Source organism: Rhinolophus hipposideros (genome assembly GCF_964194185.1).
Source record: "Rhinolophus hipposideros genome assembly, chromosome: 19".
NCBI classification, from domain to species: domain Eukaryota; kingdom Metazoa; phylum Chordata; class Mammalia; order Chiroptera; family Rhinolophidae; genus Rhinolophus; species Rhinolophus hipposideros.
Window position 1 is genome coordinate 10,725,972 of NC_138065.1, and position 13,267 is coordinate 10,739,238.

At 44.0% G+C, this 13,267-nt stretch overlaps 1 protein-coding gene and 1 pseudogene across 12 annotated transcripts in view; one reads left to right on the plus strand and one right to left on the minus strand.

Annotated features, from left to right (window-relative positions):
* HIPK1 (homeodomain interacting protein kinase 1) overlaps positions 1-13,267 on the minus strand; it is a 47,699-nt gene that overhangs the window by 33,927 nt on the left and 505 nt on the right. For 3 of the 11 annotated variants that reach the window (XM_081026010.1, XM_081026009.1, XM_081026007.1), the window contains exon 2: positions 615-1,692. In XM_081026010.1, the coding sequence (XP_080882136.1) occupies positions 615-1,692 (1,078 nt within the window). Of the gene's footprint in view, positions 1-614; positions 1,693-5,766; positions 5,787-8,457; positions 8,592-11,660; positions 11,737-12,083; positions 12,260-12,515; positions 12,536-12,983; positions 13,091-13,267 lie in introns of those variants that run through there. The other 8 variants (XM_081026008.1, XM_081026012.1, XM_081026016.1 and 5 more) reach the window with 7 other exon arrangements.
* On the plus strand, positions 5,159-6,715 carry LOC308487602 (suppressor of cytokine signaling 5-like; annotated as a pseudogene). The gene has a single exon. The product of its transcript is annotated as a suppressor of cytokine signaling 5-like (transcript).

Sequence of the window (13,267 nt, forward strand, 5' to 3'; positions counted from 1 at the left end):
ATTGCTGGTGGGAATGTAAAATAGTGCAACAGCTGTGGAAAACAGTTTGGTGTTTCCCCAGAAAGTTAAACATAGAATTACCATATGACCCAGCAATTCTACTTCCAGCTGAAAGAATTAAAAACAAGAAGGACAACTGAACACCAATGTTCATCGCAGCATTATTCATAATAGCCAAAAACATGAAACCACCCAAGTGTTCATCAACAAATGAAAGGATAAACAAAATGTGGTATATAGGTACAAAGGAATGCCCCAAGAATACTCAAAAACTTAAGTTTTGGGGGAGTGAAAAGTTATATGCATATTTTCGACTGTGTGGGAGGTAGGTCCCTCAAACCCTCGTGTTGTTCAAGGGTCAACTGTATAATTCAACTAGGAACAACCTTTAGAATCAAGACTGAATTAATTTTTCTAGTGTTAAATAAAATTTCCGATACAAAATAATGTTACATGTAGGGATGCCACCCGTTTGCAATGGACTAAAACATCATCCTATTTCCATCGTGAAATCTGTAAATAAATTCCTTGTGACATGTAGGCCTATGTGATACATGTTAAATATAAAGACAGATCTCTATTCTAAGACAAGTCGTTCAGCATTTGCCACTTGCCTGTAGTAACGGGACTGTAAGTAGGTTGAGCACACGGCCTTGGAAACGTGACTGGCAGAACCAAAGTCAATGACCTTCACTCGGTAGGGCTGGCGCACTGGATCGACCAGCATTATGTTTTCAGGCTTCAGGTCGGCGTGGATCAGACCGAGGCTCTTGAGCTTCATCAGTGCTGTGGCCACCTGCTGCAGGATTGGTCTGATGTACTTGAGTGGCAGTGGGCTAAACTTGTTCTGCTTTAGAAAATCATATAAGTTCTGCTCCAGCATCTCAAACACAAGGCAGGTGTGATTCTTATGCTGAAAGCACTCGTAAGAACGGACGAAATTATACTCGTCGGCATTCTCACTGCTCAGGCGGGAGAGGATGCTTACTTCAATCTGTCCTTGTCTGGCATAGGACGGGTGGTTCTTCAAGATTTTAATGGCCACGATTTCCTTGGTGCTCCGCTTCCAGCACTTAGCCACCTGTCCAAACGTTCCCCGGCCCAGGAACTCCAACACTTCATAGCTGTTGGTCATCGAGCAAAGGATCTCATGCTGGACCAGCTGGTAATCCCCTTCTCCGCTGGAACTGCTACTTTTTGTGGTCACCGTGGTGGTCGTGGCAGCAGCACCCACCACAGTCCTGTTTTGCAGCATGAGAGGGGGATGTTCTTCTATGATCTGCACGCTACCGTTGCTGTCAACTTCCTCACTTTTTCTTTTCAGTCCACATTTTTGATATGGCTCAAGCAAAGACACGTTGCTCCTGTGCGTCAGGCTCTGGCTGCTTTGGAAGGTGGACGTAGCAGCACTGGCAGAGCTGTCAGCAGCTGTTACAACAATATGCTCCACGGCAGGAGCCGGGAGGAGGAGGCCCTGGTCGTACGCAGGGATGTTGAAATTGGCTACCTGGTGAGAGGAGCCGGCTTGCCCTTGTGCGGCTGGGAGGGTTTTGCTGTGGGTATAATATTTGTCGTTGCTGCTCTGTCCAGAAACATCCCAGCCAGAGGGCTCTATTTTCAGTTTCTTTGCACTGCAGAAGGCACTCGACGACACTGATGGGGGGGAAAACACCTGCAGCTGTGATGCCATACCTGTGTCGAGACAGAGGAAGAATTAGACCCTCAAATGTGTACAACCCCTCCATTAGTACGTAAGAAAACTCTTTGTTTACAAAAACCACAAGAAAACATGCATCTGGCTGGGGTTTTGTTTTATACATTTTCCAAAATATGTTTCCTATTATAGAATTATAAACTTTTTGGTCTAATTACATACCCTTAATAATTCTTGGAAACTCAACAATAGAACATATTGTTAAAGGAGTATAAACATCTATGATGGTTTATAAAATAGTAACAATAATGATCACAGCTTAGATGACTGATCACTTACTATGTGCCAAGTAGTAAGTCTAAGCACTTCACAGACATTACTCCTTTAATTCCCACCACAACCCTTTGAAACAGATACTAAAATTGCCATTTTACAGATGAGGAAACTAAGGCACAGCGTAGTTAATTTGCAAGTGAAACCCGGGCTCTTTGGCCAGAGCTCATTCCACAGCTCTGTCTTCATTCCTGCCCCGATTAACTTTTTAATCAATTATTTAAATTTATACATAGATGGCATGCTTATAAAATTCACAGGTGAACTAAGTGTGGGCAGGATATTCCATATTACTAAGTAACAGGTCCAAACTGATCACCCTAGGGTAGAAACCATAAGGCAAATCCAGCAGATGAAAGTTAACACAAATATAGACCCCTCCCTACTTAGGTCCAAAGTATGGCTAGCACAAAGCACAAGTATAAGAGAGATACAAGGTTTAACAGGAAAATATATGAAAAACACCTTCAGTTGGTAAGAGAAACATTATGTAATAATGTTCCCCTCCAATGAAGAGCTAATTCAATCTTAAACTATATTCATAGAACATATCCAGAACGCGGCGAACAATGGGAAGGCATCCATTCTGCTCAGATCGTCCATAACAGTGTCTCGTTCAGTCCTTACACTTTAAGAGGACCAGTGATAAACTGACCAGAAGAAAGTAATCAGGATGGTGCAAAAGTGGAGAGGATCTTCTGAAGAACTGTGAGATGTTATTCTCAGAAAAACCATGGGGAAAGGAAGGAAGAACAACCCAGCTTTCTGTCCCCGAATGTCCGTTCCATCGGCACCTCAGGCTAAATAAGCCCAGAGACTAATCCCAAAGCAAATACTTTAAGAATAAAGTCCAAACATTTGACATAGCGTACAAGCCATTTCATAATTATCTTCTCCCTTCTCAACAATGTAGCCCTCAGATGCCTTGGGGCTCTACATTAATCCTGCTTCTCTTGCTCCATACTTTTTCCCTTTTCAAAAACCTCTCCCAGGAATTTATCGTCTCTGGAAAAGGCTCTCAATTCTCTATCTCTAACCCAGCCTTCTCTCTCTTGAGCTCCTTATTTCCAAATAACCACTCCACACTGCACTTGGATATCTTATAGACACCTCAAATTCAACATGTCCAAAATTAAACTTATGAGCCTTTACCACACCCCGGTTTCCTATCTCAATTATGAGACACCACCATGCACCCAATGACTCAAGCCAAAAATCAGGGAGGCAATGAGTCTGTTTCCTCATCTATCAAATAATGATAGCAATACCTACCTCATGGGGCTTTTGTGAGAATTTAAAGATTTAATCATGTAATAGTGCCTGGAACTCAGTTACTATTTTTATCCTGACTCATTCCGCTCCCGTATTCCCCCATATCTAATCTATAACCAAATCTTCTCCATTCTACCTCGTAAGTATATTTCAAATCCGCCATTTTTCTCTATCTCTATTGGAACCATTCTAGTTCATTCAAACTTCCAGTAGCCTCCAAACTAATCTTGAGTGCACATGGGGGATTTCTGTTTTTAAACCATACAAATCAATGTCTGCTTTTTTTTTCTTAACCACCTCCCTCCCCCTGCCTCCCAGGTTTCCAGTGCTTTGGGGATAAAGTCCAAAATCCTCAACATGCCTTAAGAAAGCTCTTCAAAAATCTCGTTGCTGTCTCCTAAAATATCCTCCATTCCAACCTTACTGCCCTTCTTTCAGTTTTTGGAAGGCCCTCTAATTCAACATAAGACTGCCTGCTGGGAAAACTGTTTTCTCTCCCTCCCTCTCTCCCTTTCTCCTTCTCTCTCTCCCTTTCCCTCCCTTCCTCCTTATCTCCTTTCCTCCCTCTCTCCCCACAATCACCTCAGCCACCACCCTCCCAGCATGCACTCCCATGGCACTCTGTCCCTCCATTATAACTTGAAGTTATTTAATGCTGCATTCCCAGTTACAGTATAACTCCCATTAGTTGTCATGTGCTTTGCTCCTATCACCAGAACCTACCACTGACTCTGGCAATATACAGACACTCAAGGGTTTGTTGGGTGATTTGATCCCTGCTTTCCAACTTCCTATCTACCCCCTACCATTCATATTAAACTGCAGCATGCAGTTGCAAATGCTTGTTTTGTTTTTTAATATTCTTCCCTTTTATCTGTGCCGTCCTTGGGAAATGGGGAAGTCTCCACGCCAATACATATCACATAATTTTACTAGTCATAAGAGAATAAACACACAACGCGAAAGGAAGGAAGCGTGACAAAGGATGTTACAGAACATAAAAAAGCAATGTGTACATTTCTTTGTGCCTGAATGCAACTAAAAACCATCTGCACTGGACTAGACAGCTGGAACGAAGAACAAATCCTCAGCCTTCAATTTCTAACACGTGGTCTGGATTTACTTCAAACAAGAGTGTCCATAATTTATATGAACCTTGAAGAGACAGAAGTGTAAATTAAAAGCTAAAGTCAGTGCAATTTAACTCCTAGGCTATGAATTTACAAATCATCTTTTTCTACCTATATCACTGACATAATACCAAATTATAATAAAAGAAAAATGTGAATCCACGTAGTAGTGCCTTTACAAAATTTACCTATTAAAATAGATGCAAAAGTATTTCTTGTCATAAATTTTAGCCAATTTTGAACATATTCTACAGCATACAGTAAGTCGGTAAATAAGAATATATGTTCTGTAAAACTAAAGCAAGACAAATTTGGTAAGAAAACCAAGTATCTCTCTACTTCACCCATTTTTCTCTACCCCTATAGCACAATTCTGGACTACTTACTTCAACAGCCTCACTTGTGTCCCCCAAACTGCACTCTCAAGCCCCCTTTTAAGTTCCTTTCTCCCAAGTCACTCTTCACCGTACAACTGAAGCTTTTAAAAAAGCACATCTGATTCCAGTGAGAGCTGAGGGGAGCTGGAGGGGAAAAGGGTGAAGAGAGGGAGGAGGCCTGGGAAGGAGGTGGGGGCCTGGCGGGGGACATCTGGCCTGGAGAAAGGACTGCGCTTGCTCAGGCAGTTGGCGGGGAGGGAAAAAGACAGGCCTGGATGGGACAGGAAGGACCCTCGGGTGGGCGGATGTGTCCTCGGGGTGACTGAGCCTGCCTGGCCACAGGTGCCCCTGGACGGGGCTGCCCTGCACGACCCCCACCGATCTTATAATCAATGGATAAAGTGGGGAAAATGTAGAATACAGGTATCAGAATCTCTTCACTCAGGAGGGGGGAACCCCTGATGAAAATGTGCACAGGAACTCTAACAAATGTCTGTCACAGTGAAAAACATCAGCGTAGGAGACTCAACTCCTCAGCAACAAAAGGGTCCCTTCCGAGAAAAGGTTGCCTTACAACTGGGACTAAGCCCTTCAATGAATTCTTCAAGGAGAAACCAAAACCGCCACTGAAATTCCTCAGATTGTTGAAATAATCATTACAAAGGATAATGATTCAGGTGTCACCCAGGAACAAGACTTGCAAGAAGAGAATCCTCCTCTGGACATGCTCCATGGGGTGGGAAGAAGAAATATTCCTGGTCCACAAAGACACAAAGTTCACTGGATACTGGTAAAAAGTTTGGTAGAACTCGAAGCCCACTCAACGGAGAGAGAGAGGCGATATGGGGTAAGCTCCGAACGTGATATGGACAGTATTTCCAGCAGAACTGTAAGAAGTTGCTCTGAGACACAGGCTGTAGCAAACTGTGGGCAGTATTTTCCCATGAGAACTTAAAACAAGCAGCCGAAGCCTCTCTTTTTTAATAAAAGAAAAATATACCTTTCTGAATTCATGCTTGAGAAATGCCCTTTTCCTGCTGGCTCAGATTTTGCCCCAAAATGGCATTTGATTAAACCGCACACAGCCCCTCGGAGCCCACATTCTGCATTTTTTGATACATTTGATCCATCCTTGGTTTCTACAGAAGATGGAGAAGGTCGACTTACGGAGAGAAGGCAGCTTAGTACTGAACAAGGTGTTGACACCCCTCCCGATGCCCAAATACATGCATTTGAAGCCACTGCACAGGTTCATCCGTTATGTAAACTGGGACCAAAGTTAGCTCCTGGCATGTCTGAAATAAGTGGGGACAATTCTGGAATTCCACAAGCTAACTGTGACCCAGAAGAGGACACAACCACTCTGTGTTTGCAGTCACACAGGCAGAAGCAATGTCAAGAATCTGGAGACAGGCAAGCCCAGGTTAGTAGACAGGAGTGTGGAAAATCCATACACAGCTGGATTACACACACAGCCTTGTGCCCGATTTGCTTCCGATTAGGGTATTCCCTGTTACTGGAGCAAGGGACCGTTGTGATGTAGAGCCCTTCCTGAAGGGAAACCGGAAGGCACGTTTTTGCTCAGGGACTCTGCACGAGAGGACTGACGACCTCTTCTCTGTGAGCTTCCATCGCTCCCACAGATCCCCGCATGCCTGAATTGAACAGTGGAACACAACTTTAGTTCTGATGCTCGCGACCCACGTGTATTTCCCCCCTCCACTGTAAAGATCCTACTTCTCAAGTTTTTGAACCACTGCTTATTATCTCACTAAATAGGACTTTCCCTTTCAGCCTGCAATATATCTGCTGTGCAGTCATCTACAGATGCACTTGGACTTGATGGGCTCCCTTTACCATCAATGTTACAGGACTTTGAAAAAGGGTATCATTATAAAGAAAAGGTGAGAGTTGGCTCGTTAGAACAAGAACCAATCACGGCAAAGTAAACTCTCCTGTCCCCAAAGGGCATTGACTAGATCTGCTTTCGTGGGCATCACACAGGACCCTACAGCAAGCACACATACCAGTGTCAGGCTTTCTTAGTACAGCATGTAAGCTCAGTATTAATATGTCAGATGCGATCTGCTGTTACTCAGAAAAACATGGTGTCTATTGAGACAGAACTATAGGTGTACAGTAAGGCTACAAAAACATTTTGCCGATTTAGCTGTTTGGTTTTTAATGGCTGTAGTAAATGCGTGGGGCAACTCTGGGGAACTTGCTATGACTTACTGAAAAATAAACTGTTAACATTGGATGAGTATTTCAACAGTGTGACTAATGTTTGAAAGTATCATTTTTTCTAAGAATTTTTCTATAACCTTCCAAAAGTAGTGATGTTTGTAGTTACTATAAACCAAGCTTCAGAAGTCCAAAATATAAAGACCACCTTCCTTTTAGAAAAAAACAAACTGCAATTCTCTGGCCACAAGGGCATAGTGCAGTTCACTAAAGTGTTGATATAGTTTATAGTCAGTCTCCTTTTCTCTTCTGCAAAAGGTACTGCTACATAAACCAGGTTTTCTAAATAGTAGTTCTTAACATTTCAGACTTATAAAAATTGGTAGAATTTTATTTAAAGGCCTTAGGTACAAATTTTTTAATGAGTGCTTTAACTTAAAACACACTGGGAAGAGCTGCTGCAATGTAGTCCCCGTGCGATTTTTAAAGTTGACATGTGCAGTATAATTGTTGATTCGTTCGTTGGATCTTTTCCCATGCCCATGAGTTTGTGAACCATGAATAAAATGAGACTAGAAGATGCCCACACAAGTCAGATAATAACTACAGTGGTTGCTGATGTTGAGATTATTGTTAAACTATAATAATTTGGATGGCAGTATTCATCTCTGTGTGGTAAACTCTCATAGCAAAATTACTTAAGTACAATTCATAGACTTTCACTGCAGTTAATTTTCAGTGGAAAATCTGAAACCTAAATTGCAGATTTAAAAGGTACTATACAACCATTGTACCTGTAAATAACTTTACTTAGCACCTTGTTGTCACTTAGAATAGTATACAATACACTTGAGTGAGCTATTTTGGAAGTAATACCAAGTTCTAGTGTTTGCTTCTTAGTATTGAACTGAATTTACAGTTCTGTCCTAGACATTCTGCACTAAAGTAGTCGAATCCATCCTCATGTCTTTTTGTTACTGTGCTCTGTACCACTGGTGAGTGCTTGAGTTTCCTTACCTGCTGTTACAGAAAGTTATTCTACTGTCCTCATGGCTATTGCCTAGGCTACAAAAAAGAAAAGCTACATTTGTATGCAACACTAACCCTTTGACTGCAAATGTATGTCTCTGCTTGCTGTGCCCGGTTATGGCTGCTTTTTTGTGCTAATAGAGTATGTTTGGTTCTTGTAAGTAAGCACCTAAGTAAGTAAAATGCACCTCTGTCCCCCTCTTAAAACCTTCGGATAAAGTCCAAATCTCTATTTTGGCTCTCCAGGCCTTGTAAGATCTGGCCCGATTAGTTTCGCAGCCTCTTTTCATCCACTCTTTCCCGCAGACACCCTGTCTCCCAGTAGTACTAAATTTCTCTGTGCTCCTGGAGTAGGCCTTGCTTTCTCCTGCCCCAGTTACTTCACACATCATGTTGCCTCTCTGAAATTCATTTTGCCCTCTTAGCCTTCTCTTTTTCTAACTTCTACTTATCCTTTTAGTCTCCATTTACAGCTCACCTTTTCAGTGTAGCACAGGCTGTTGGTTTGATCAATGTCTGCTCTCCTTCGTCCCAGGCACATGGCTAGACGACGTTTACCAGTCCCTCCCTCCAACAGAGAGATGTGTGGGTGAGCCTTTCGTGTTCCTTTCCTTTCCAGCAGCAGGAACCCATGGAAACCCAGCTTCCACCACCAGACAGCACCCAAGAGATGGCAGAGCAATATGATGGAAAGAACATGGGTCCCTGAATGGTCACAGAGAGCCGAGCTGCCTGCCTACCAGGAACGTTCACTTCAACCTGGAACATGTACTTCAGGCTTCTGTGAGAGAAAAGCTGCTTTTCTTCAGCTAGACTGCTGCTGAGTGAGCCTTGGGCTCACAAACACACTCAGGAAAGCCTCCCCCTGCTTCATACTAGGTTAGTTTGCTGGGAAAGCCTCCCACAGCTTCCTCTACTGCTACTTAGCACCGCACTTGTAGTTATTTTTCATTTATTCATTTAACAAACTTATACTGAACACCTAGTATGTCTGCCTGGCACTGTGCTAGCCAACAGGGATAACAGTGGTGTTTCAGATGGGTGAGGGTCCTTGTCTCCCGGAGTCCTTCTACTGGGGGACACATACACACACACACACACACACCAAGAAAATAGCAGCCAGTGACAGTGCTATAACAAAAACAAAACCCAGCGCTGTAACCGTGTGAAAGATGGTTTCGTGGTCAGGGAAGGCCTACAAGGTGGTGGCACTTAAGCTAAGACCTAACTGACAACAAGGAGCCATTCCAGTGAAAAAGGACAGTTAGTGTCAAGATACATTCTTGGCCCACTTGAAGGAGAAACCAGTATGGATGGGACGGAACAAGGGAGAAAATAGTAAAAGCAGGACCCAAAGAAGCAGACAAGGGCCAGTTTACACAATGACCTGCGAGCCACTCTGGATTTTACTCTAAATATGACTATTTGCAATTATTTATTTAAAAGTTGACTTCTCTTCTAAACTGCAAGTGCCAGGAGGACAAGTCTCAATAGCAGAACAGGTGCCCCTCTTTTTATCAGCAGCATCGACCACAATGGCTGACACAGAAGGTGTCAAATGTCTGCTATAATGAATGACTATAAAGAGATCACATTACTTCTCCATATGTAAACATAAGGGGTCCTCAAGAAGTCATTCTGACTAAATTAGAGAAATACATGATGAGATTCAAATTATAGTCTCTTGTCTACAAGAAAATGTATATTGGTTTTTGAAGTACTGTATAGTAATACACAAGGAAAAAATAAGCTTGAAACTCCGAGGACACCATTTGAAACGAAACCCTCCCCCCTTTCCTGTAGCACCTCTTCATGTGAAACTGTGTGAAACAAGCCAGTTTCCCAACTAGTATACAAAAATAGGGTGTGAAATAGGTGGTTAGCTGACAAAGGAGTAACTCTACAATTCCATCCATTTAAACCAATTTTGTAATGTTTTGGTAAACTAGTTGAGGGATACAACCTATCTTTCTAGGCAGGATACTGTTCCCTAAATTTCAATAGCTCTCTTAAGATTTACTTAGAATGACGAATCTATAGTAACAGAACAAAAGAAAGCAGGTGCTTTTTGTGCTTGGTAAAAGGTACTATCTTAGGATGGCTTACAGATCTATAAAGTTTAGAATAAAGAAAACTGTATCTCGAGGAATTTCTAGCATAAGGAAAATGTCAAATAAGCAAAGCACAGATCAGTATGAAACGCAGACACTGAAAGAGGACCCTGTTTACATCAGCCTGCAAAGGCCTAAGGAAAACAGTACTTCAGTAAGCTAACAACAGATTGGCAGATCAGAGTTGGAAGAGGCTCTTTCAGATAAATGTGATAACTTTTGCCAGTCTGCCAGGGGATGTGGAAAAAATGAAAAACTGTTTAGAATAAGAAGGAAATAAAAAATGTATTTGAATGGAGAAGATACTGGCAAAAAAGCACAGGGATTCTTACAGCTAAGACAGACCTTACAATACTCTTTCTAAAAGCTCCCTAATTCCAAGATGAGAAAAAGGAGACCTAAGAAATCCACACAAGCTTTACACAGAGTTAATGAGTAGCAATGCTGGCCAAGCATTCAGGTCTTCTGATCCTTTTTCATTAGGCCCTCTGAGAAAGCACTGTACCAGGTGCCCTTAAAGAATCCAAAAGAAACACACATAAGTTTTCCTGTCTTCCAAGATCTTACAATGTTGCTGAGGGGATATGACACACAGAAAAAAAAAAGAAAATATAAAAACAGGATGTAACATTTTTTTAATGCCAAATTATGCTCTATGAAAATACATAATGCATTTAGGGAGCTGGGGGATTAGGAACAAAAACAAAAAAAGAACCAAAAAGCAAACCGGTGATTGTTGAAGTGGTACTTGAAAGAAAAATGACTTTGATGAACTTGTGCTCAGAATGGCATGAAACATAAGAAACTGGGGAAACACTAAAAACTGGAACTTAAAAAGAAACTTTAAAAAATATGGATGCCTTCTATAGTCATGAAAATGAAAACAGACCATGAAAATGAAAATAGATGGGCAGATCAGGAAGTTCATGTTTGCAAAATTAATTCAAATTACAAAAGGAGCAGTTACAATACACAACTAACAACAAGTTGCCCAAGTTCCAAGTGTCAGAAGTTTACAAGGCAAGTTTGAAGTTTGGCTCACTGATTTCTACCAAGCCAACCACTGGCTGAGCTGAGCTTCTGAAAACAAAACCACAGAATGAAAGAATTCTATTTTCCTGAGAATTGTGAGTTTTGAGATTACCTCTTTCTCTTTCAGAAGGGCGTTCTGGTTTGGTTTTAAATCTCAAGTTATCAATCAACTTGCTCTACAATCCATAAATCTACAATGTCCAAAGTTAGGATAAACTCGTTATGAAAATGTCACCAGCACGACCAGAGCCAGTGTATCTACAAGATCTCATTCACCATTTTAATCGTCAGATGCTTTACTGGCTTGGCTGCCTCCAGTTCCAACCACAAGTGCTTTTACCAAAATATCCTTCAAGCCAGGAACAGTATCTTAAAGTCACTGATATCCTTCATCACACCATTGTATCATACCATTATTACAATGCAGAACCCTAAGATAATTACATGTCAAGATCCAACATCACCAGCTAAACAACAACTACTAGGTAAAAACGACTTGTTAGATTTTTGAATGTTTTACAGAAAGCGTTAGACCTACACATGAAAAAAAGCTGGTAAGGATTTGCATGGTCCGTAACGTTTTTGTTGTGGTTTTTTGGTTTGTTTTTTTTTTTTCCAAATGACTACAGACCAGGCATCAAAAATAGCTTGACACAAACAAGAGCAAAATTGTAGGTTCTGCTGAGGGCATCGGCCACTTAAGTTAACCCCACTTCAGCAGGAGCAGGAAGCCACGCTGGTTGTTTTCAACAGAGTTACTAGGAAACAAGATAAAGGACAGGTTGGGCAGAAAGCTATCGTTGAAATGAAGATTTTGATACAATTACTTAAAACCCCCAAAGGGTCACTAAAAACAAGCACCGAGGGGTGCCTCAAAAGGAGTCTACGGGTTGAGCGGAGCAAAGACGTTGGAGCTTGGGCTTGTTTTCCCCCCGCTCCAGCCCCTCCTCCCTTCCCCCACCTAAACAGGAAAGAAAGCGCGCCCAGCATAAACACAGGCCAGTGCTCCCGGATTGTCACCACAACAAACTGCAGCTTAGACCGGCGCTCCTGGCGACCGCACTCGGGGTCTTGGTTGCTAGGCACGAAAAGGGGCCTCTTTCCCACAGCTCTGTGACCAGGGTGGGCCTTCCCCAAGAGTGATGGTTGTTTCCTCACCTTTAAAAAAAAAAAAAAAAAAAAAAAAAGAAAAAAAAAAAACAGGAGAAAAAAAAACAAAAAAGAAAAAAAAAAAACAGGAGAAAAAAAAAAAAACACGAAAGCGTTGGGAAAAATGACAACAGACTGCAAAAGTTTCCGTCCGGGCCAGACCTCTAGATGTGACTCGCCCAGACCTACACACAGTCAGTGGGCGGGTCCCCCGTCGTGTCCCCCATCATCACAAACGACACACCTAACGACTGAAGACCGTCGGCGGAGAGGACAGGGCAGCTTCCACACCCACCCCGCCGCCTCCGTCCTTTGCAGACACCGCTTCCTGGTCCCGCACAGCGCCAATAAGCCACGACCACGGTGATCGGCAGAGCCGTGAAACACACACGCACACGCCACACACTGGGAATCGGCCACGACGGCCGCGGGGGAAACCGGCCCAGCGAGGAGCCGCCAGGCGGCCCCCTGTCATCTGAGGACAACAACACGCCCCGGAGACCGGGGGCCGGGGGCAGGGGGAGTTGCCCCGAAAACAAGCCCTGAGCCTCCTCACTTTCCCGCGAACGCACTCCCCTCCGCGACCGAGACAGGCCGGGCCGCAGGACCCGGCGCCGGGTCCCGGGTGGGGGCTCGCCGAGAGACGCGTCCCCCGCAGGCCGGTCGCTCCCGCCCGCGGACCCCGCCCGCCCGCCCGCGCGCGCCGACTCACCGCCGGTGTGTCTGGTTCTCAGCCGAGAGCTGGGGCTGCCGTGAGGAGGCGGCGGAGACGAGATCCGGGGCCCCGCCGCCGGGTCATCATACCCCCCGCGCGAGCCGGCCCGGGCCCCGGCCCCCGCCCCCCGGAGCCGCCCCCGCAGCCCCCCGCCCGCTCCGCCGCCCGGGCCCTGGCCGCCGCCTCGGCCCCGCGCGCGCCCGCCTCGGCCTCCCGCTGCCGTCCGGGGCCAGCGCCGGGCCCCTCGCTCGGCCGCCGCCGCTGTCGCCAGACCCGACGAG